This window comes from Martes martes (assembly GCF_963455335.1).
Source record: "Martes martes genome assembly, chromosome: 8".
Lineage (NCBI taxonomy): Eukaryota > Metazoa > Chordata > Mammalia > Carnivora > Mustelidae > Martes > Martes martes.
The window spans coordinates 92,916,260-92,940,698 of record NC_137895.1 but is presented as its reverse complement, the minus strand read 5'-3'; the positions used below and the strand labels follow the sequence as shown (position 1 = coordinate 92,940,698).

The following is a 24,439-nucleotide window of genomic DNA, read 5'->3' as shown; positions in this document are numbered from 1 at the left end:
TAAGTGCTCCGAGCTACCGAGGTCAGAGGCTTGAGTCTGAGACGCAGGTAATACCATGTTGAAGATGAGCGGGTGGCAGCCACAAAGCCAGAATCAGATCCGGAACCTGAGGAGAGAGGCGAGTACTGATCCCCCATATACTTTTTACCCTCCTATTCTTGGGGAACACTGGCTGGCTCCTCAAAGTTGGGGAATATGCTTTTTAGGATGTGGCCCCACCCCTTCCCCGATGAAGTCAGTGACAGGGTGGGGAAGGGTGGGGAGCATCCTTTATTCAGGAGTGGTGCTCACAGACCTCTCTTCCTTCGGACGATAGCGTCACCCCACCCTTGCCCGGAGCATGGGCCTTGCTCGGTGCCGTTGGGCCAGGGGTCCGGATGCCCTCGGGAGGTTTATCATCTTCCCTTGCTGACCCCAGCCCTCCTCGTTGGGCCTGTCCGGTGGGAGGCGGAGCAGCAGGACACTCCCGCACGCCGAGAGGCCTGGATGAACATAGTTCACGACGCTGACGCCCCTTTACCACCACCAAACGCCACTACCCCTACCCTACCCTCAGTCCTGTCTCAGCCCTAGCGTCTCAGGGCCAGAGTGGCCACGTCGATACCTGGGGCTCCTGGATCCTCCACAGGACAGCCATTCCACAACCTGATGGAGAAGAGAACCTTAAGGAGACTGACCCAAGACTGAGGGGAGGGGTGCCGATGGATAGGGAGCAGAGATGGGTTTTCCCATTCCCTCAGAGGTCCTTGGGCCTCCTGCACAAGAGAGCATCCTGGATTTCTTAAGTGTGGGAAGCCATTTGGGGTCTCCCTAGTGTACGGTCCTTCCCCTGAGATAGGTGCCTGCCTTTCTCCCTGTCCTGTCTCCAACTAATAATCTGTGTGTGTAACCATTGCATCAGGCCAGCCCCCTGTTTGGCTTTGCAGCCCTATAGTCTGGGACTCCAGTGCTGATGAAAGCAGCATCCCACACACTGGAAGGCAAGGAGGGTTCCCCAGGGAGGACAGCCCTGAAGAGAAACACTCTGGGCGATATTGCATCTCCAGTCCCCAGGGATAAGCAGCTGCTGCTCTGCTTCTGGGCTTCCTCCTCCCTTCCCTGTAAGAGACCAGGGAGAATTTGTCCACATTTTCCTTACAAATTACTTATCATGCACCTACTGTGTGCCATGCATTTCAGGCCCAGGATATATCCATGAACAAGAAAATCTCTGCTCTAGCAGAGCTTACGTTTCAGTGGGAAAAGGTTCACAGTGAACAAATACAAGTGCCGTGGAGAAAACCAAAGCATGGAAGGGTAGCCAATGCTCAGGGTGGGGTTACAGTTTTACCTTGGATGGCTAGGGATTCTCTCACATTTAAATGAGGTGACATTTAAAAGATCTAAAAAGAGGCAAGGGAGTAAGCCGTGCAGGTATGTGAAAGGAAGAGCTTTCCAGGAGAAGGAACAGCAAGAACAGAGGTCCTAGGTTGGGAGCATGGGAACAGGAGGCCAGCTGGCTAGACTAGAGTGAGTTAAGGGGGAGAGTGGTCAATGAGAAGAGTAGATTGTGTGAGGTCTGTGAAGCCATTTTAAGGACCTTAACCTTTAATATTTGTGAAATTGGAAGTCATTGAAGGGTTTTGAACAGAATGACAGGAACTGACAAGTTTTTAAAAGGCTCATTCTGGCTTTTTGTTGGGAACGGACTTGGGGAGGTGTGACAAGAGCAGAAACTGGGTAATCCAACAGAGAGGATAGTAACTTGATCCAGATTGAAAACAATGCAACTGGGTCCTGGGTTTTTGAAGAGTAAGTTTTAAAATTTAGCTGGTGGTTTGACTTGTGGGGTGTGAATGAGGAATCAGGCACAGTGCTAAGGCTTTTGGCTTAAACAAGTAGAGTTGTCATTTACTGATTTACTGACCTGGGGAAGACCACGGAAAGGAAGATGACCAGACTTTGTCTTTGGACGTATTAAGTCTGAGACGCCTTTTAGATACCCAAAAGGAAATTCAAATAAGCAATTATGTAACACAGTTGGAGGTCCCAGGAGACACCGAAACTGGAAATGTGCATTTAGAATATGTCAGGGTGTGAGTGGAATTAGAGAAATACCACTTGATTTGTTCCCTTCCCTGTAGTCCGGTCCATACCCTGGCAGGTTTGAGGCCTACCTTGAAGCCATGGAGTTGGCCATGACTTTTCTATTATGTAATTGGGACTACAAATGTCAGCCACTAAAAATAAAGGTCAGGCTCTCCTCTGTCCTTGGAAATGGCTGCAGGGACCACTGACCATCCACACCCTCAAAGACAGGACGTGAGGAAAAACCAGCAGGAGGCTGGAAATAAAAAGAGCTGTCTCTCTTCCTTCCAAAAATGGCTAACATCTATCTTTGATCCCCACAGTGTTCCAGAAGGAAGTGTATCTTCATACATCACCACACTTGAGAGCAGGTAATTTTACCATCCCTTTCCCAAAACCAATTCCTAAGAGATGCTGCTTAGGGTCCCTGTACTGGGGCCCTAGTAAGTTATGAAAACAGCTAAAGAAAACAGGAGAGGAGGATTTGAATCTGAGCAGACATTTGCTGACAGGCCACATCCATCTTCCTGGCCTGCCCCTATCTAGGTGACCAAATCACTATTCTTAGAGCATGTCCTAATTGAAAGCTGGCTAACTGAGCAGTCAGCCCCAACAGAGTTAATTTTTTGGTCTTACCACACCTCAGTCCCCATCAACATTAGACTCACCCAGAGGACTCCCCACACAGGAGGAGAAAGGAACACAAGATGGTCTGACAATTGCCCCCTGGAAACTACCAATAGAGTTCCTCAAGGGAGGCTCAGGACTTTTACCAGGATCCTATAAGAATGTATGTGGTAGACCCATGCTTCTTCAAATGCCAGGCAAAAGCAGCAAAGAGGAAATATTGGTATAGACCAAATGATACATTTGAAAGGGCCAAACAATAAATATTTTGGAGGCTGAGGTCTCCACTCTTACGGCATGAAGGCAGCCATAAACAATATGTAAATAAATGAATGTAGTTATGTTCCAATAAAACTGTATCTGCAAACAGGTACCAGGCCAGTTTGCCAACCTATACAGACTATCTGATTGCTTTATGGAGTTGTTCCTCTCCCACCCAACCCCTCATCCTGAGTATGTCCTTTTCCAGAGCCTGATCCAACTGCAGAGATGGCAGCTGAGTCATTGCCTTTTTCCTTCGGGACACTGTCCAGCTGGGAGCTGGAAGCCTGGTATGAGGACCTGCAAGAAGTGCTGTCCTCAGATGAAAATGGGGGTACCTACATTTCCCCCTCTGGGAACAAGGAGGTGAGAATGTGATGACTAAAGCTTGGGCGGGGGGGAATTGCCCTTCCTTCTCAACTAATATCTATCCTACCTTTCCTCTTTCCCTTGAAGGAAGAATCAAAAACCTTCACCACTCTTGACCCCGCCTCTCTGGCTTGGCTGACTGAGGAGCCAGGACCAGCAGAGGTCACAAACAGCTCCCAGAGCCCTCGCTCTCCAGATTCCAGTCAGAGCTCCCTGGCTCAGGAGGAAGAAGAGGAAGACCAGAGAAGACCTAGGAAGCGGAAACAGAGTGGTCAGTTCCCAGCTGCAGCTGGAAAGCAACGCATGAAGGAGAAAGAACAAGAGAATGAAAGGAAAGTGGCACAGCTAGCTGAAGAGAATGAACGACTCAAGCAGGAAATTGAGCGCCTGACCAGAGAGGTAGAGGCGACTCGCCGAGCTCTCATTGACCGAATGGTTAATCTGCACCAAGCATGAAGAGTTGGGACCATCACTTCCCCCTTGGGCCACCACCTACCTTTCACAAAAGTGGCTGCTGACCATCTTTCTCCAGTGCCAATGATGTGACCCTCAACCCCATCTATTCAGGAGGCGGGAAAGCTTGGGGTAGACAACAGGAAAGGGTCTCAGCATGTATATAGAGATTGTAAATTTATTTATTACTGTCCATATCCATTAAAGTGACTTTCTATGAGCCAGGCTCTCACTTTCACTTTTTCTTCTTGCCTTTAGGAGTTTCAAGGGGTTTCCCCTCAGCTAGAGCCAACTGTTTCTTCAGATCCAAGAGCTTAGCCACCTCAGCAGCAACCTGGTTCTTGTCTGCCTTCTGTGCTTTCAGTTCTCGGACGATGTTGCCCTAAGAGCAGAGCAGGTGGGGGAAGAAGAGTAGTGAGACCAGAGAGAAGTTTTTGAGGAGTCAATGTTTCCACACTCCCTTGGGGCTTCCGCCACGTACCTGTCTTGTCACTTCATCCACGAGCACTTGTACCTGCTGCGGAGCACCTGTGGCCGCAGCCTCTACAATGGCTGGCGTGGGGGGCGCTCGGGCCTGTAGAAGGACAACAGTTAGCACCTGCTCTGTAAACAGCCCTGGCCTCGAGTTTCACCTCACAGCCCAGGGGTGGGGCAGGGGTTGGGGGTGGGGAGGACGGTGATGACCTTTCACTGCAAGGGCTCTTGCTGCTAACTCCCAGGAAGGAAGCAGCAGGCCCACAAGAGGGAGAGTACTGAGAGCTACTTAGGGACTCGGACACTGTGGCCCTGCCGGGGGGACAGTGCAGTCTGGCTTTCTCACCTGGCCTCCGCCAAAGCGCTGCCTCAAACTTTCAATCTGGTCATTTTCCAGTTTTTGGAATAAGGGACTGACCTGTGAAGAAAGAATTCCATAATCATTCACTGATGAGGGAGAAACCCTGCCAGACCGTACAGAGGGCCTCTTTGTCCCCAGTCACTGGCATTCCGGGACTCTACATATGTAGTTTTAGAAGAAACAAATGAGCAGATAGCTGCCGATTTGAGTAAAGAATCCAGATAAAGCACTGGCACGCACACTGAAAGCCCAAACTAACAGTAAGGTCCAAGACTGACGATGCTGGGCTGACACAAGGGTACAGAGGTGGACTTTATCCTCTGTGTCAAAGGGGAAACGGCTATCCTATATTCTCCCTGCTTACTGCCTGTTGGCATTATGGAGACCAGGGAACCGTGATGTTTCTTCCAAACATATACCGTAGACCAATTAGTTTACGTGCCAGGTCCTGAGCTCTGGCGTGAAGAGCGATAATGGCACATGGGCTAGCTGATACTGGGCTTGTGAGCGAATACCAAGGACTTTCTATCAGAAACAACCCTAAGTGCAGAGTGGGGAGGCGTGGGGTAAGGGTTCAGAGAACAGCTGTGAGAGTCCTAGGTCCGAGTTCTCTGACCTCAGCCCAAAGGCTACATGGCAAAGGCAGGGATGCTCAGAGGCCGGCCCCTCCAGCCCTTGGACCTACTGTGCCAATTTGGTGTCCAGCTGGTAAGGTGCACAGGAAGTTTGTGAGCAGGATGCTGCAAGCCGGCAGTGGCAGCTGCAGCTGGGCCTGGATGGTGGCACTGACCGTGGGCATGTAAGGCTGCAGCATGACGGACAACAAGGCAGCTATGTTCACTGCCAGGCCTGTCACAGTCCCCGCCCGCTGCCTGCAGAAGAAGAGACGTTAAGACTTTCCAGGAGGACATGGTCCACTGCCACGTTATTCCTGTAGCCAAACTTACCTGTCAGCCTCACTGCCTTTAATCCGCTTCCAAGGCTCATTCACCTGAATGTACTGGTTGCCATGGCGAGAGATGGTGAGGATACTGCGGAGGGCCTCCCGGATCCTGGGAAGGGAGGGGCGGGCCACAGTGTAAAGCCCGAGAGTGACCAGCAGGGGGGCTCTCACCGGCTGGCACACCTCCAGGGAGATGAGTGAAACCCAAGTGCCTGCTTGCTTACCGGACCTTCTCCAGCAGCTGGTGGTAGTGCTGGAGTTCCAGGGTGACATGCGCCACCAGGCGCCGATCATCCGAAGTAAGCACCATCTCTGGCACGTAACCCCCAAAAAACTTAGACACAAACATCCCAGCTCTGGGAGGGGAGTAAGGAAAGAGAGGGAAGAGAAAAGAGGAATTACTGCCCAGTCTCCTCCTAGAAATCTGGCCTGATTTTCTTAATTCTCCATTCTCCCAGGACAGACACCTCCTGGCTTCCTTCAGTTAGAAGGCAAAGCTTAACAAATCCATTCCTTGTTCTGTCTCCCCACTAAGAATAAGAAACCTGATAAAGTGAAGCAACGTCCATTTGATTTTAAGAAAGCGACGCAAAGAACGATCAAGTTGAAATACAAGTAACTTGCTATACAATACTCTCAGAGACCATCTATGCAACACGGCTGACAGCCAGATGTGAGAGGTGGGGGCTGCGGAGGATCGGTCCCAGCCAGCAGAAGAGCAGAGGTGGGGCTGCTGATGGAGTGTGAGCCTCAAGTAACAAAACCCCCAAAGTACAGGAAGCGTCTCCCACCTCTACACTAAAATAACCCTTTTCTTCGGCCAAACTCATCTAACGGTCTGCAAATGACTTTTTTTTGCTTGGAGAGAACACATTTCCAATTCTATAAAGAATATTAAAATGAAACCAGTTTGCAAAAATTCACTTTGTGACCAACTTTGCTAAAGCATACCCGTACAACTGACTTCACCCAAGCAAACGTATCCTACTATGTTCCAGGATCGGGTACCATTTGCTAGAAATCCACTTTCCACATTGTCTGCCCAATCCCTCACAGCTCCTGCTCATTCCCGCCTCGTCACCCCACCCCCACTCCGTCTCTCCCATCATTCCCGCCTAGTGGAGCAGAGCTAGCCACCACTCCACCCTGCCCTGCCCCCAGCTCATCCGCTAACTCTGACACACCCCCCACCCAAGTCCCACCTGTTGATGAAGTTGCCCAGGTTGTTAAGCAGTTCAGAATTATTCTTGAGCAACATGTCTGTCCAAGAGAAGGCACTGTCCTGGCCCTCAGGCCGAATGTAGAGCAGATAGAAGCGCCAGATATCAGCAGGGATCCCTGTGTCCTGGGCCATGTCACCAAACACTCCCACGCCCCGGCTCTTGGAGAATTTCCCATCCTCATAATTCAGGTACTCTGGACAGAGAAGTAGAATGAGAACCATGTGCTCAAATCACACCTTTCCCTCTCTGACCCACTAACTCCTCTTCTCCCTCAACCTCAACCATGGGTGTCCAGCAACATTTCTTGAGTAGCGGGCCTGCAAAGAACTTGGGGATCTCTTCCTCTCCATTTTCGACTTTTTTCCCTTTGCTTTTACCCATTACAGAATTTTAGCTTCAGACTTCTGCTTTCTTTAGGTTCTTGTTCCCTTCTTCTGGGTTAAGTTCTCATGTTCTAACTTCCTATATCATTTCAACTCCAAACTCAAGATCAAGGACCTCTCCAGGATCTTCATTCTATAAGGCCTCAGCCCTCATTCCCTAGGAATCCCCCCATCTTCAGTCTTCCAGGGTACCTGTAGCAATGAGGTGGCTGACCAAGGTGTAGTTGTCCTCAGCTCCTAAAGCTGAACATGGAAAAACTAAGCCGTGGAAGGGAACATTGTCTTTGGCCATGAACTGATACAGGTTCACCTACAGAATACAGTTGGGAAACAAAACTCCTGCAATCTTTTTCAAAGGCCCAAGAAAGATCAGATATCCACCCCTAACCACCCAATGTACACACCCTTCCCATGGACAGGCTAACCAAGAACTCACTTGTTCTGGGTTCTTCCACCATCTCTCCCACTGGTCTGTGTAGTTGGCTGTGATGGACAAGTAGCCAATAGTGGCATCAAACCAGACATAGAATACCTGGAGGGCCAGGAGGAAGGAGAGAGACTAGGATGAAGGAACACTGGGAGAACCTCACGAACCCAGTTTCCAACTGAAGCAAGACATAATCAACAGTCTATTCTGCTAGCTCAGGGTCTCAACCAAAATGCAGAATAATAGGACATATGAATAAAGCATAGGGTTTTTACCTTGTCCTCAAAGCCTTCTAAGGGCACAGGGGTTCCCCATTTGAGATCTCGGGTTATGCAGCGTGGCTTGAGGCCATCCCGAAGCCAAGAACGAATAATGAACCGGGCATTGGGTGTCCAGTCACTGCCAGGTAATGTCTTCCCCAACCACTCCTCCAGTCGTTTTTCCAGCTGAGATGGCAGAGAAAGTCAGAGAGCTGATTTAGGAGAGTCTCATACTGGTTCGAGTAAGGATAAACATGTACCACCTCTCTGGAGTAGTTTGGCAATATAGAATTAAAAGACTCGTGACTCTGACACAGCAATTCCACTGGTAGAAATTTTTGCAACAAAAATACACAAAAGTGCATGGATGCATATATAAGGAAGGACACTGTTCATCATAGCAAAAAAATTGCAATCAACTCCCATGGTTCAGTAGAGTTTGAAGAAATATGGTATATCAATACAACGAAATACATTTTTTTAAAGATTTTATTTATTTATTTGACATACAGAGATCACAAGTAGACAGAGAGGCAGGCAGAAAGAGAGAGAGGAGGAAGCAGGCTCCTTGCCGAGCAGAGAGCCTGATGCGGGGCTCGATCCTGGGACCCTGAGATCATGACCTGAGCCGAAGGCAGAAGCTTTAACCCACTGAGCCACCCAGGCACCCCAACAACGAAATACTTTTAAGGCCATTAAAGAGTGAGTTAAATCCGTACGTACTGACGTGTAAAGATCTCCAAGACATGTTTATTAAGTAAAGCAAACCACAAAATAATACAGAATATAAATTCTAAAAATAAGTAATAGCATACAGATGAACAGAAGCTCAGGAAAAACTGTGAAGAAAAATATATATCAGATGGAATTATGTGGGACATCCACTTTTATAGCATATTTCTACCTGGAATTTTAGAAACAAGCTTACTTCACTTTTATAAGCAGAAAAACAAAGATAAATCTGTCGGAAGGAATGGTTCATGTGATTTATGCACATAAATACCATAGCCTCTGAAGCCTGACAAGACCTCTACTGGTGAGACTGTGGGGAAACAGGTGCACACAATGCTGGAAGGAAGGCAAAACGAAACACCTATTGAGGAAAATCTGGCAATAAACTACGTATGCAAGTAATCGCTTTCAAGGAATTGATCCTGCAGACACACTTCCAACAGTATAAAAATTCACAAGCACAAGGCTATCTGCTGCAGCATTATTTATAATCACAATTTACCAGAAACTACCTAAATGGTAATTCTAGGAAACAGGCAGAACGAACAATGGTACCTTCACCAGAGGGAGTACTATGCAGCTGTTAAAAACTGACCAAATAAGGGTATGTAGGAACCCATATGGAGTGATTTCCGGAACGTACTGTCAGGTGAAAAAAACAAGAGTATACACCCAGAATGCTGTATTTTGAATGAGAAGAGGAAATAAGAAAACACACACACGCACCCCTGCTTATCCTTATATACACGTTGACAAAAACAAACACATTAAGAATAAAACTGAAGATTGAGTTGATGAGCTACAGGAGATGGGAGAACAAGGTGGCATGAACAGGAAATGGAATGACACTTCTCCGGGTATACCTTTTTGAACGGTTTTGATTTTTAAAAGCAGATTGATGTTCTCCTTATTCAAGAAACAAAACTAACAAGGACAAAGAGAGGAAAATAAAAGCAAATGAACCACACTTAACTCACTTATTTCAGTAACAAAACCACAGAGAAGGGGGGGAAGCTAAGCTAAAACAATTCCGAACACATTATCTGATTATACAGCCTCAGCTGGGGGAAGGGGCAAGGCTGCCAACAAACCCTAAGCTCTTTTTTAGCAGGTTTTTTTGTAGTGATATGGGTGAAGCAATTCTGAAATTATTTTTAGGTGTACTATAGGATCGAGGAAATGAGTAAAGGTCAGGCACCAGGTACCTACTGTGTTAGAAGGGAGATACAAACACAAAATAAGGGAAGGTGGGGAAGACCTCTGTAGGGATGGACTGGAATCGCAGGTGTTAGTGTGAACTTCAGATGAATGCCTAACACTTTTTGGGGGAAGGGACCAGAAGCAAAGACGTCCCAGTAGCAATGACCACACGCCTCAATCTGGGTCTCTAATGCCGTTCTCTACTAAAATGAACCAGGGGTTTGTGGAGAAATGGTTGATTCTGAGGCTGTAGATACCTTGTTATGCCAGGAAATAAGGAAGCCCTTAGCAAAAGGTGGGAGATGTCAAAAACACACAGAGAAATGATCTTAAAGAGGCTCCCGCCAGGGGTGCCTGGGTGGCTCAGTGGGTTAAAGCCTCTGCCTTCGGCTCAGGTCATGATCCCAGGGTCCTGGGATGAAGCCCTGCATCGGGCTCTCTGCTTGGCGGGGAGCCTGCTTCCCTTCCTCTCTCTCTGCCTGCCTCTCTGCCTACCTGTGATCTCTGTCAAATAAATAAATAAAATCTTTGGAAAAAAAAAGAGGAGGCTCCCGCCAGGGCGCCTGAGTGGCTCAGTTGGTTGGGCGGCTGCCTTCAGCTCATGTCATGATCCTCAAGTCGCGGGATTGAGTCCTGCATCAGGCTCCCTGCTTGGTGGGGAGTCTACTTCTCCTGCTGACCTCTCTCCTCTCATGCTCTCTCTCTCTCATTCAAATAAATAAATAAAATCATTAAAAAAAAAAAGACTCCCACCAGCCAAATGAGGGACAATGTGAACATGAAAATTATTCATGACAGGAACCATCTGCAAACCACTGAAAATAGGAATCCATGAGCCCACACTGAAAATGGATAACTAATAAATGAGCAAAGGAGAAGGGCACATGTGTAGGGGTGGCAGAGTTGGAAAAGCTTCATGAAAAGTGGTTCAGAATATAAGAATGATTAACTAAGGGGCACCTAGGTGGCTCAGTCGCTTAAGTGTCTGCTTTCAACTCAGGTCATCCTCCTGGGGTCCTGGGATCCAGCCCTGCATAGGGCTCCTTGTTCAGTGGAAAACCTGCTTCTCCCTGCCACTCCCCCTGCCTGTGCTTGCTCACTCGCTCTCAATAAATAAAACTGCCAAAAAAAAAAAAGAATGACTAAATAAATGGATGCTAAGTCTACAGCACCTTTTAATGATGAACTGGGTATCTGTATGTTTTAAAAATACACACCCACAGATTGCTTATAAGTTACAAAGGGAAAAATGTTAATTGAATAGTAGAGGAAATGAGTAACGCCTTGACTAGACAAATTAACATCACCAGTGAGGGGGAAATGGCCATCATGTACCTCTGGAAAGAAGATAATCATTTAGGTAGTATTCCAACTAAGAACGCACAACTTGAATTCAATCATGAGGAAACAACGAACAAATCCAAAATAAGGAATATTCTATTGGGGGTGGGCAGAGACCACAGTCTTAAACACTGTGAAAAGATAAAAGATAAAGAAAGGCTGAGGAACTGTTTCACATTAAAGGAAACTAAAGAGAAAAACTAAATGCAATACATGACCGTGAGCTAGACTGTGTACTAAAAGAAAAATAACTCTACAAAGGATATTATTGGGATAACTCACAAAACCGAAATATGGTAGATCAGACAACTGTATCAATGTTAAATTTCTTGCAGTTGTTTACTATGGCTATGCAAGAATGTCTTTTTTTTCTTAAGAAACATAATTAACTATTTAAGAGTAAAGATGACATAGGGGCGCCTGGGTGGCACGGTCCATTAAGCGTCTGACTCAGGCAGTGATCTCGGAATCATGGCATCAAGCCCGGCATTGGGCTCCATGCTCAGTGGAGTCTGCTTGAGACTCTCTCCCCTCTCTCTGCCCCTTCTCACTGAGTGCGTACACGCTCCTCTCTCTAAACAAATAAATAAATCTTTAAAAAGAGAGAGATTAAAGAGGCCATATATGTACACGCATATGTGGAAAGAGCAAGGATGTGCTAAAATAAATAGAGCAAAATCTGAACACTTAGTGAAGCAAGGTAACAGGCACACGGGGTTCTTTATGGCGCATGTTTATTCTTGCAGCTCTTTTTGTGAACTTGAAATTATTTCCAAAGCTAAAAAGGAAACAAATTGGGGCGCCTGGGTGGCTCAGTCGTTGGGGATCTGCCTTCAGCTCAGGTCATGATCCCAGGGTCCTGGGATAGAGCCCCCTGATCAGGCTATCTGCTTGGTGGGAGACCTGCTTCTCCCTCTCTCACTCCCCCAGCTTGTGTTCCCTCTCTTACTCTCTCTCTGTCAAATAAATAAATAAAATCTTTTTTTAAAAAAAGGAGGCAAACCTACTAATGCGGAAAATCCACTCAACACATTATAAAGTAAAAAAAGGAGTGCAGAACCATATGAATGCCATGATCTAATTTATATTAAGAAAAAGAAAAAAAACATGAAAATACTTTCATATGCATATGTTTACTTGCATAAACACAAAGGAAAATGAGCAGTAGTTAGTACCTCTGGGGAATGGGCCTGGGCCTTGCATTCTGTCCCCTTTAATCTGTTATACCTTTTTTACAGTAAGCCTGTATATTTTTTTTTTTTTTAAAGATTTTATTTATTTATTTGACAGATCGCAAGTAGGCAGAGAGGCAGGCAGAGAGAGAAGGGAGGAAGCAGGCTTCCTGCTGAGCAGAGAGCCCGATGTGGGACTCGATCCCAGGACGCTGGAATCATGACCTGAGCCGAAGGCAGAGGCCTTAACCCACTGAGCCACCCAGGCGTCCCAAGCCTGTATATTTTTAAAAGGGAAATCAAAAACATTCAAGCATGGCTTGGTACAGATCGTGGCTGAGGCAGAGGAAGCCAAAGAGGCCGTGCAGACTAGCTTGAGGCAAAGGCCCACTTACCTTAGGCAGGTCCAGGAACAGGTGCCGAGAGGACTTCACCACAGGGCACGACCGGCAGACTTTACACTGAGGCTTCTGTAAAGGAAATTCAAGGGAAGGGGTGATCCAGGGTGAAACAGGATCAGGACTTCAGGCCAAGGGGAGCTGTGCAGCAAGGAGGGATGCACAAAGGGATGAGCTCCCCAGTAAGCCATCTCACTGAGCTTCAAGCTTACTTGGGCCTTCTGTGAACTTGAAGACTCAAGTCCACAGAGCACAGGATTTGCTGCTCAGAGTTTCACGACTCTGTCCTGTCACTGCAAAGAATAGGAAAAAGCATTCTCTGAGCACAGGCTAAGTAAAGAGCACTGCACTGTAAGCAGCTGCGTGAGGGAAGGAAGGAGTGGAGACACACAGTTCTTCTCCCCAAGGAAGTTACAATCATGTTAGGGAGAGCAGGACCCATGAGAAACAAGTGCAGGCCTTTCCAAAGCAAAACGTCAAGAAATAGCTATTTTGGGATGCCTGGGTGGCTCAGTTGGTTAAGCATCCGCCTCTGGCTCAAGTCATGATCTCAGGGTCCTGGGATCAAGTCCCACATCGGGCTCCCTGCTCAGCAGGCAGTCTGCCTCTCTCTCTGCCTGCCACTCCCCCTGCTTGTGCGTGCACCCCCCCACCTGGCAAATAAATTAAAAAAAAAAAAAAAGAGTTATTTTCTCAGCACACACTGACTATGCAAACACTGGCGGATGACGGACAAAGGACTCAACAGTTTGGGGGAAGGGATGACCAATCAATGAAAGCTTCCCAGTGAGTTCTGATCTAGGCTTTTGAATCTTTTTCTTTTTTGAGTAGACTCCATGCCCGATGTGGGGCTTGTACTCAGGACCGACCCTGAGATCAAGAGGCGCAAGTTCTCCCGACTGAGCCAGCCAGGCTCCGGGCTTCTGAAACTAGGTGATGAGAACTCTCTCAGGACCTCTGTCCTGAACTCTCCAAGCCTATCTCCAACCGCCTACCTAATGCCTCTGTGTGGGTGTCTGACAGGCACCACAAGGGGAACAAACCCGGGTGCCTGTCCTTCATCCAAGCCTGCCCACCCTTCGTAGATGCTGCTGCTGTCCACCCCAGAGGTGCATGCCAGAAACTTCTAAGTCACCGTTTTCTTGACGGCCCCTCAGCCTGAATTCACCTATCCAGCTCTACAGAGTTTGCCTCAGAAATCTGTGTCAAATCCTTTTTCCCTTCGCATTCCTACTGTTACTAACCTAGGCCAACCTATTATCCCATTTCTGAGCTACCACTCTGGCCTCCAAACTGGTCTCTCCCCTTCTCTTCTACTTCCCTCCCATCCATTTTCCACGGAGCAGCCTACCATCCAGCTTACTAGGTCATCTGGTCACCACTGACCTCTCTGACCTCATCTCAATCCAGCCTCCCTCTCACTGTGCTATGGCTACACTGGCCTTTTCCCTTCTTGCTTGCTGCCTCGCATGCCTTCACATTTCCTGCTCCTTCTGCTTGGAATGTTCTCAACCTCTCATCGCTTGGCTTGCTCCTCATTTCTTCAGTTAAACTCTCAGTTCACGTGTTATGTCCTCTGAAAAGCCTTCCCTAATCACCTGGCTAAAAACCTTTCCCCAGAAGCCACTGTCACAGCCTCCCAGCAGTTTGTCCTATATATATATATTCTTGTCTTTAGGGTTGGTCTTGTCCCCATGCTAGCTAAAGATCTGTCTTATTCACTGCTACATCCCCAGCAGTCCCCAGTGACTACCCTATCACAGGGACTCAAAAAACATGTGCTGTATAAGTGAATGACTAAGTTAGCCAATGAGTAAGCACAGAAAGGAGGAGACCTGTTTATGGAAGAGAGACTAATTAAAAAACACAGATCACGTGGTCTGAAGCAGGAGCAAAGATAAGGAAGCATGCCTTCATCTTGTCTATCACCTAGCAAAATGCTGAGCACGTAGTAAATGCTCAGTAAGTGTCCAATGAACTGAGCGATGAGATGGGGTAAAAAGAGGCCCTGACGGGGCGCCTGGGTGGCTCAGTGGGTTAAGCCTCTGCTTTCAGCTCAGGTCATGATCTCGGGGTCCTGGGATCAAGCCCCGCATCCGGCTCTCTGCTTGGCGGGGAGCCTGCTTTCCCCCGCTCTCTCTGCCTGCCACTCTGCCTACTTGTGATCTCTCTCTGTCAAATAAATAAATAAAAACCTTTAAAAAAAATGAAGTGTGAATTCTTTGGGGAAAAAAAAAAAAAGAGGCCCTGATGAGGGGTGCCTGGGTGGCTCAGCCGGTTAAGAAGCTGCCTTCAGCTCAGGTCATGATTCCAGGGCCCTGGGATCCAGCCCCACCTTGGGCTCCCTGCTCAGTGGGGAATCTGCTTCTCCCTCTCCTCCTCCTGCTCGTTCTCTCTAAAATAAATTTAAGTAATAAAATCTTAAAAAAAAAAAAAAAAAAAGGAAAAAAGAAAGAAAGAAAGAAAAAAAGGCACCAATGAAAGGACCTGAATGCTAAAATAAAAACCCCAAATGGGACCAGCCTGGGAGTCCCTGAACAACAGAGACTGTTTCCCTCCTCCTCCTCCTTCCATGAGACCCTCCTCTCACACCTTGAGCTCAATGGCATTGATGAGCTTGCCGCACTTGTCACACTGGTCACCCCGGGCCTCCTCGTAGCCACAGAAGGGACACACACCCTCCACAAAGCGGTCAGCCAGGAAGCGGGCGCAGCGTTCACACCGCAGCTGCTCCACAGTGTCTTCCAGCACAAAACCTCGGGTCAACAACCGCTGGAAGATGTCCTGCGTGATTCTGGCAAGGTGAGCCAGGCACAGGGGAGGGCCAGGTCAGAGGCAGTCAGAGGAAGGAGTGCACCCCGCCCTCCTGCTACTCCACCCAGGTCCCACATCAGTCCCTGTGTCACAAGAATCAGGCAGAAGGCCCTTTAAGGCCAAGGCCATCTAGTCATCTTTAGGGAGTCTTAGTGGATGACCCAGACCCCTCATACATACTCCCCAACTCCCCTACACAATCTCTTCCCTCATCACTCTAACATTTATGTCTGTCAAACATAAACTTAACAGTTTCCTACTTTTCACTAACAAAAATCTCTAAAAGGACAGGACTGTACTCTTTTTTAATATGTCCCAGAATCAAAATTCATCAGTCCAACTGCTAAATTGCTTAACACTATTAAGCTGACAACCTGCCCACTACACAGTTTTTATTAAGGATGAGTATCAGAAAAAGGAAGAATGAGTGCTACTGCTATAAGCCCACATGGGAGTGGGAGGGAATGTCCCTCAAACTCCAGAGCAGCCAGGGAAGAGCCGGGAGGTGGCAGAGGGAAGGCTCATAGTTCCCACGAGACTAAGTCCTGTCTCTTCCCTTCCTCACTGCTCCTTCAGCCCCTGGGCAGCTTCTGCATCTACGGAATCCCCATGCTTGAAATCCACTCCAGGGCATTATTCAGATCCTAAGTTTGGGGGCAGAGATGGGGGTGAATGTCTAAATAACATTTTTGGTTACTTCTGTCTCCAGGACATTCTCACTGCCCCCAGACCCAGTGTTCACCCTCCATTCCTGCCTGATTATAGAAAACCTACTTGGTCTGCTGTGGAGTAGTGGTACGACCAAAGATATCAAACGAGATATTAAACCAGCGGTAGATGTTGGCATGGATGGCATGGTACTTGTCACAGATCTCCTGCGGGGTCAGACCCTCTTCCATAGCCTTGGTTTCTGTCGCTGTACCGTACTCATCTGTCCCACACAGATAGAGGGTGTTCCACTGGCGGAGGCGGGAATACCTGGAAGGGGATATGGTGATCACGGGGGCCCCATCTTGGCCCCCTCCATGTCCCCAGAATCCCCTGAACCCCCACCCTTGAGGCGTTCTATTCCCTTGGGCCCACCGTTCCTTCAAAAGGTCCCTCCCCCAGCAGCTGGCTCCACCTGGCAAAGACATCAGCACTCAGCACACAACCAATGATGTTTCCAAGGTGCGGGACATTGTTGACATATGGGAGGGCACTGGTGATGAGCACATTCCTCTCCCCGGCCACGGGCAGCCTGGTAGGGAAAGAAAAAGACAACGGTCCATGGAGAAGAAGCCAGAGGGACCAACAGCACACAGAACACCCAGACACAGATGTTCTACCACTGCACGGGGCGCCTGGGTGGCTCAGTGGGTTAAGCCGCTGCCTTCGGCTCAGGTCATGATCTCAGGGTCCTGGGATCGAGTCCCACATCGGGCTCTCTGCTTAGCGGGGAGCCTGCTTCCCTCTCTCTCTCTCTCTGCCTGCCTCTCTGCCTACTTGTGATCTTTCTCTGTCAAATAAATAAATAAAATCTTTAAAAAAAAAAAAAAAAAAAAAAAAAAAAAAAAAGATGTTCTACCACTGCAGACTCAGGTACATCTGAAGTTTTTCCTCACGGGAAACCACAGGATCATGAACTCCCCTAAAAGCCACGAGACCCCCCCCACCCCAGGTCAAAGTGCAGGGCCCTGCCACAGTAAGCAAGGCCAGGCACCTGCATTCCACACTGACCTCTGTCTCACTTCGCTATCATGACTGCTTCTTTTCTGCCAGCTCATTCTCAGGCACCAACTCCCCTCTTCCTGATTCTGTCCAACCACCACACCCCCCAGACTCCCAATGCCACCCAAGCATGCCTTCCCAGCACTGCTCTCTCCCCTTCTTCCCAGCTGGAAGCATGACCTTCAGTCACTGCTTCAAGTACTCGCAGCCTGCCACCGCATCATGTCTTCCCAGTCTTTCCCTACCCAACATCCCCCTCCCTAGCCCATGGCAGTCAACTCTGTGGCCCTACTCAAGCCCACAGCCATCAGCCACTGCCTTCCTAGCCAACCCCCCACCACCCTTTCCCAGGCTCAGGCCCAGTCATGCCACTCAATCTACTGTCTCCAGTCATTCATCCACTCCGCTCTTCCTGTGCTTCACACCCGACAGCTCGGCTGCACACACCCTGTATCCACCCCTCCTGGGCACTGACCCCTCACCAGGGCTCCTTTGATCTTTCCAACCATTCTCAGCCTATAGTCACTCGCTCCCACCACTTACTGAGTCCTTCAACTTTGGCCATCCTGAGAGCTCACGGATTCCCGTGGTTTCTACAGTTAACAAAGACTCAGATGATTCTTCTTGTTAACCTCACTCCTCCAGTTACAAGTTCCAACTACTTCCTGGAATGTCTTCTAGATCATTTCCTTAAAAGAGAGCTCACTGATTTCTCCTGCATTCATTGACTTTACTCCCTGTTAACTGAATGCCGTCACTTGCTCTGAAATCCAGGTGAGAAATCAGCCCCTTCATGAACGACCAGCCTTCCACCCAGTCATCCTTGTACCCCAAGCCCCTAAGCACTTCTGCAGCACGCTGTGTGGTGCTCACTCTTCACAGGAGTGTGCTTCCTACCACGGCAGACATAAAGGGGAGTAGGCCTGGGGTTCTACCCTCAGGGGCTTGCATTCTATTATATAATTATATAAGCGAGAGATACAAAGTGTCAAAGGAAAAGATGGAAATTAAAGAGATCAGTGAAGGGGGCTGTCAGACAGATATCGGCACTATCAGTAACTTCCACTTAAGAAACCAAGCCCCAGGGCCCCTGGGTGGCTTAGTAGCTTAAGCATCTGACTCAGGTCTCAATCTCAGGGTCGTGAGCTCGAGCCCTGTGTTGGACTCCATGCTGGTGTGGAGCCCACCTAAAAAACAAAACAGAACAAAACAAACAAAGCCCGCTCTTCAGTGCCTACTCACACAGGATTCTGCTGTGGCCGAAGTGGAGGCAAGCTTTCCAGGCCCTTCTCCCAAGCAGTTACAGCCATGGCGATCTCCTCCTCAGAGAGAGTAGCCAGCTCCTCTTCCTGTGAAGAGAGCAGACATAATCCCTCACCAGGTGAGGAAACCCACAGACTAAAGAAACTTTCCTTGGTCTCCAACAACTAAAAGAGTTAATGGTGATGCTCAAAGTCCCTCTCCAAGCCACCCCCAGGTACTGAGGTTCTGTGGGGATTCCACTGCTGTTCCAAACCTCAGGCTCATTGCTGACAGCCCTCCCCTCAAAGGAGCCGGGCTGGGGCTGCTTCTGGAGGTAGGGCCGGAGGGCCAGGACACCCCGCTGCTTCAGCACAGTCTCTGCAGCTCTCTGACATGGCTCCTGAGAACTCAGGGTCTGGAACCAGCTGTGCAGGGCACCCAATTCCTCTGTGGGCATGGGAGAAAAGAGGGAATCAGCCAGACCTGCAATGGGCAGGCAAGAATGGACCTCCTCCCTTCTTCATGAAGTGTCTCCAGTTCTCTTCCCCAGTTCCCTCAACCATCTTTATGCTGTAACTGCCCTGTCAAGCTACACCTCAAAGTGGATCCTCAATTTTGTACTGCCCATTCTGTAATTCCTCCACCAAGCTCCTGGGCTGGGGTTGGGGATGAAGTGATATGCAGAGTTCTCACCAGGGAGGTAGGCTGGGTCTTGAAGTAATGGGTAGAGAGCTCCCCACAAAACCACGTCCGCTAGAGATTCTGTCTCCTTTGTTGAGGAAAGAAAAGGAAAAGGTCTACAGGTAAAGTACTATGTTTCTTCCCAGTGCATACATTAATATCCACCATTTCCTAAACACTTACTACGTGTCAAGTACTTCATCAAGCCCTTTAAGTCACCTCACTTAATCCTCACAATAGCCCATTGAGGTACCTACTAATATTACCTCATTTCAAAAATGAAAAAACTGGAGAATTAGAGTCTGGTGACTTTTCAAGATTACGCTGCTAACAAGCGGCAGTGTGGGTTTTGCACTCTGAATATAGCCTTCCATCTTGGTTCTTATATCATATAATTTTCCCTGATCCCCATCTCAGAGCCCAACTCACCCCAGCTAGGAAAGGACAGCTCCGACGACTCAAGCTTTGGTCAATGTGAGTCAGGGCTCTCCGGACTGGGCCAAGAACATCTTCCCCCTTCTTGCCTTGGACCACTAAATAGTACAGGGCAGCAGACAAAGCTGGCTAAAATGTAGGGGACACAGATCAGGATGGCCATAAAGAGCAAGGGCCTGCCTGCCATCCCCCATGTCTCAGGCCCACCTGCAGCTCCGTAGCTTCCCATTCCAGCCACTGGTTGGTGAGGTCATCTTGCTCCCAGCCAGATAACAGAAAGAAGTATCTGCCCAGGAAGAGAGCAACAGAAGGCTGAATGAGAGGGGCCCATCTGTCTAGCCTATTTCTTTCCCACAGTGAAGTAGTGCTTGCAAAGAAAGCCACACAGCAGACACTAAGCCCTGATTTTATTCATCCGCCTCCCTGCCTTAAAGACCAATACTGACCTGCAGATCGCACTAGTGGAAAAGAGGTAGTTGCCACTATCCAGCTGCAAGACAGGCACCTTAGGCCAAGTCAGGAACGGGACCACGCACTCTGATGCAGAAGAGGAAAGGGAGCGAAAAAACAAAGAAAACAAAACAAAAACAAAAAACTTTGTTAACTTAGAAGAACAACATCTCATTGTTCAGGGAAAAGCAGAAGAAAGACACTGGAAAGATTTCTGGATAGGACCACTGCAAGGGGGTGGGTCCAGAATGAGCTGGACAGACTAGCAGGTGTTCAGCTGAGACCACCAGTTGGAAGCAACAGATGGGCACTGCAGCAGGGCAGTGTTGGTGGTATTGGGACAGTGCAGCAGCCAAACACTGAAGCAACCGAGAATAACAGAGTGATCTAAAGAACTGGAAGAACTGACAAGAAAACTACTTTTAAGAGGTACCCAAACAGATGGTTAGAAAGAAGAGGTAAACCAAAAGGAGTGAATGAGGGGTACCTGGGGGTTGTGATGAATAACTAGAGAGAGTATGGGGGTCGGAGGTGCCTGACGGGTGTGGGAGAAAGTTGTAAAGGAGACAGAGGTTCACTGGAGTGAGGCAGGATACGGGAAAATTGGTGGAGAGGATGGGGGTAGAGGCTAGAGATGAGGGAACGGGTATACCGAGAGTTAATTGAGGGGAGCCATTAATGAAAGATGTGACGAGGAGAGTAGGGACGGGCTGACCAAGAATAATAGGGGGGTGGGGTTGAGGTGGACTGCAGTGCGTGGTCGCGGTGGAGGTTTGGGAAAGACAACTGCGGGATGGATGTCGAGCGTGTTTTTCGGTCCCGCCCCCCTCATCTACCGCCCACCAGCACCAGCCCGACTACCTTCGGGGCCTACGGTGCTGATAAGCAGCTCCGCTCTGCCCTGGGCCCTGCCCGCCGCGGCCAGCACCGGCAGGCTCCCCGGGGCGCCCTCGCTCACGAACAGTCTCATTTCGCCGTGGGTCCCACGCTGATGCAACCGGAACCGGCCTCCTGCCAGCGAGCTGAGAGTACGCAGCGATGCACGCCGGGAAATGGAGTTCTGAACTAGGTCATTCCCCGGGCACCGCTGCAGGAAAGTAGACTATTTCTCCCGTCATGCAACATCAGGAAACAGGAAAAGAATATCATAGAGATGGAGAGGGCGCAGAGGCTGTGCTAGAGTGGCACTTTTTTGGTGGGCGGGCCAGAGGAACGGATTCCGCGGAGAGCCCCGCACGCAGTTGAAGCCTCTAGGGCAGCTGGGCGGTGGTGACGGAAACCCAGGCCTTCTCTCGTCTTGCTGAAGTGGAGTTGTCATGACAGGGGCTACTACCAAAGGCCGACTCTCGATTCGGGTTCACAAAAATAGGAATTATACAGTTGAGAATTATGATGAACTTACGAAATTAAGGTAGATTTCTTATTAATAGAACATGTGACCATTAAATATTGATAAATATTTAATGCCTGTCTGCAGCTAGACAGTTTCACTGAAGGTGAGGGAGCGTGTGTAGGGAAAAGGTCAGATTGAAGGGAAGAAGGCTAAGAGTTTGGCAGTAAGTATTTATTTTACGAGGAGGTACATATCACTAATTGAGAAAAGAAGACTTCTTACTCACTTTCGCATCCCTTTAGCAATAATTAGTACCCGGGCGCCTGGCTGGCTCAGTCAGAAGAGCACAGGACTGTTGATCTTGGGGTCATGTGTTCCAGCCCTATGATGGGTATAGAGGTTACTTAAATAAATAAATTTAACATAAATAAACTAAAAAAAAGAATAACTAGGGGCGCCTGGGTGGCTCAGTGGGTTAAAGCCTCTGCCTTCGGCTCAGGTCATGATCCCAGGGTCCTGGGATCGAGCCCCGCATCGGGCTCTCTGCTCACTGGAGAGCCTGCTGTCTCCTCTCTCTCTGCCTGCCTCTCTGCCTACTTGTGATCTCTCTCTGTCAAATAAATAAATAAATAAATAAGAATAACTAATAGTACTTATGAGTTAAGACTGTTCTAAGTACTTTAACATATATTAACTCTCAAAAAAAACCCTCTGGAGGTTCTGCACCTTTTGAAACGAGGCTTTGCAGGTTCTGCCCAGGCTTCTTGGAACACTGGAAGCTCTGAGCAGTCATGTAAGAAGTTTCACTACCTTGAGACTGCCATGCTGGAGGGGTCTCATGTTGACACTCTGGCTCACAGCTCCAGCTGATCCCAGCATTCCAATCATTCCCATCAAGGCGTCAGACATGGGAGTGAAGCCCTCCAAACCAACCCATCTGCCTGCTGAATATTAAGTGAGCCTAGCCAATGCCATCGGGTTAGAAGAATCACGCAGCTGAGCCCTATCCAAATTTCTGTCCCATAAAATTGTGAGCTATAAGAAAATTTAACAAAATGCAGAATATTTAACAAAACGCAAACAATGAGCTCAGTTCTCTCATTCTTGTTTTATAGATGAGGAAACTGAGGCACAGAGAGATTACTTTGTGCCAGGCACTATACAAGGCATTAAAGATCCAATTATCAACAAAACAGATAAAGGCTTCTTCCTTGGCAAAGCTCACAGACTTCCTCGGAAGTCAGAAAATAAACGAATCTTTACAGTTTCATGAAAGTCGTAACAGGGTGAAGTAAAACTTGCATGGAGCTCCTAGTTAGGGCCCCAGCCTAATTCTAAGTGCTTAAGAGAGACTTTCTTGTGCAAATGACCTTTCAGCTGAGATCAGAATGATAAGTAAGAGTTAGCTGGTGAAGATTGGTGGGATTGGAGAGGAAGTGTCTCAGGCAGAGGGAGAAAAATATATATGCAAAGGACTGGAGACCTCAGTGCATTTTAGGAATCTGAGGAATAAGTGTGTGGTGAAAATATGGAGTTTGTGGTAGAGAGCATGAAAAGGCTAGGCTCAAGGGAGAAAGTCTCTGTAAACCATACTGTAAATTTTGGACTTGACTCTGAGGACAATGAGAAGACTTTGAAAGGTTTTTTGTTTTTTTTTGTTTTTTAAGATTTTATGTATTTTTTTGACAGAGAGAGAGAGATCACAAGTAGGTGGGGGGGGGGGGGGAGCAGGCTCCCTCCTGAGCAGAGAGCGCGATGCCATGCGGTGCTGAATCCTAGGACCCGGAGATCAGGACCTGAGCTGAAGGCAGAGGCTTAACCCACTGAGCCATCCAGGCACCACAAGCCTTCGAAAGGTTAAGTCAGGGACATGGCAAGGAGTTTTTGTGCTTTAGGAAGTTCGCTCTGAGTGCTGTGCCAGAGTGGACTGGAGATGAGGAGAACCATATGCAAGGAGACTAGTTAGGAGGCTATATCATGCAGACTAAGGATGATGATAGCTATAGAGATGAAAGGAAGTAGGTAGTTTGAAAAGATGTAGTAATCGGTTAAATAGGAGTGGTGAGAAAACAAAAGAAATTAAGTTTGGCCACCAGGCTTCTGGCATGCACAATTGGTACTGTATGTGTTTGAACAGATGATAGTATTTTCCCTATCGTAATGGATACCACACTGTATTTTGTTATGAGAGGGCAAGGGCCATATTTGTCCTCTTAATCAACAATGCCTAGCACATGTTTCCTGCCTGGCACATATGGTAGCAAGCATCCAATAAATATTTATTGAACTCAAATTTAACCAAATAGTGGTACTGGAGGAGAAACAGGTTTGTAGGGAAAGCTGACAAGTTCAGTTTAGAACATACTACATTTGTGCTACTTTGGGCACTGTGAAATATCCAAGTGCTTTTCAGTGGACAGTGGATTAAACTGGAGCTCCAGAGAAAGATCTGGACTGGAGATAGTGTACTCAGCAGCACATGGATGTCATTTAAGCTGGGTAGAAAATAAGACTATATATATAGGGTGTATAGAGTTCTAAGGGCACAAAATCTATGACAGACCTCTGGGATTTAAGGAACAAGCGAAGTCCTTCCTTATGCAACAGAGAAGGGACTGGTAAGAAGGTAAGGACACCTTCTTTGTGTTTGTAGAAGGAGAGAATAGTCAGTTGTGTTGGCTGCTGCTGAGATGTCAAACAATATAAGGCCGGCAAAGCATCCCTGAAAAGTCAGGGATGACCCTAGGGAAGAGGAGCCTCGCAGAGGTGAGGGAGTGAGGGGAGAAGAAATGGAGACCCCCATATGTAGGCAACACTTTCAGGAAGTTTGACTGTAAAGAGGAATAGAGAAGGATAGGGTGGTAACCCAGGAGTATAGAAAAGGGGGGTTTGGCTAAAAATGGCTGAGACGTGAATATGTTTAAAAGCTCAGGGGAAGGAGGCCATGAAGAGGGAGAGGATAAAGTGCAAGAGTTGGCAGAGAAGGCAGAAGAGGAGGAGATGTGAGGACTTAGCAAACACCAGCTGAATGAATGATGAACGAATGGGATGAAGTTGGGGACTACTGTGGAGGTGGGAAGGAA

At 48.1% G+C, this 24,439-nt stretch overlaps 2 protein-coding genes across 3 annotated transcripts; one reads left to right on the top strand and one right to left on the bottom strand.

Moving 5' to 3' along the window:
* Window positions 1-20: 20 nt before the first annotated feature.
* LOC308347800 (DNA damage-inducible transcript 3 protein) lies at window positions 21-3,996 on the top strand. 2 transcript variants are annotated; one of them, XM_080811529.1, is made up of 4 exons: window positions 21-118; window positions 2,399-2,438; window positions 3,164-3,321; window positions 3,412-3,996. In XM_080811529.1, exons 1-4 carry the CDS (start codon window positions 56-58, stop codon window positions 3,778-3,780), a joined length of 630 nt encoding a protein of 209 aa, XP_080667655.1. In that variant the 5' UTR covers window positions 21-55; the 3' UTR covers window positions 3,781-3,996. The 2 variants fall into 2 exon arrangements, with proteins under 2 accessions (XP_080667655.1, XP_080667656.1); XM_080811530.1 differs by having other exon boundaries at window positions 2,391-2,438.
* MARS1 (methionyl-tRNA synthetase 1) lies at window positions 3,938-21,023 on the bottom strand. Its single transcript, XM_080811483.1, has 21 exons — window positions 20,885-21,023; window positions 20,020-20,110; window positions 19,781-19,859; window positions 19,568-19,702; window positions 19,151-19,226; window positions 18,732-18,904; window positions 18,458-18,564; window positions 16,629-16,745; window positions 16,280-16,483; window positions 15,284-15,485; window positions 12,689-12,763; window positions 7,864-8,034; window positions 7,598-7,693; window positions 7,354-7,471; window positions 6,758-6,971; window positions 5,780-5,911; window positions 5,560-5,664; window positions 5,298-5,484; window positions 4,598-4,669; window positions 4,259-4,351; window positions 3,938-4,159 (listed from the first exon to the last, which is right to left on the bottom strand). Exons 1-21 carry the CDS (start codon window positions 20,991-20,993, stop codon window positions 4,013-4,015), a joined length of 2,703 nt encoding a protein of 900 aa, XP_080667609.1. The 5' UTR covers window positions 20,994-21,023; the 3' UTR covers window positions 3,938-4,012.
* Window positions 21,024-24,439: the final 3,416 nt, after the last annotated feature.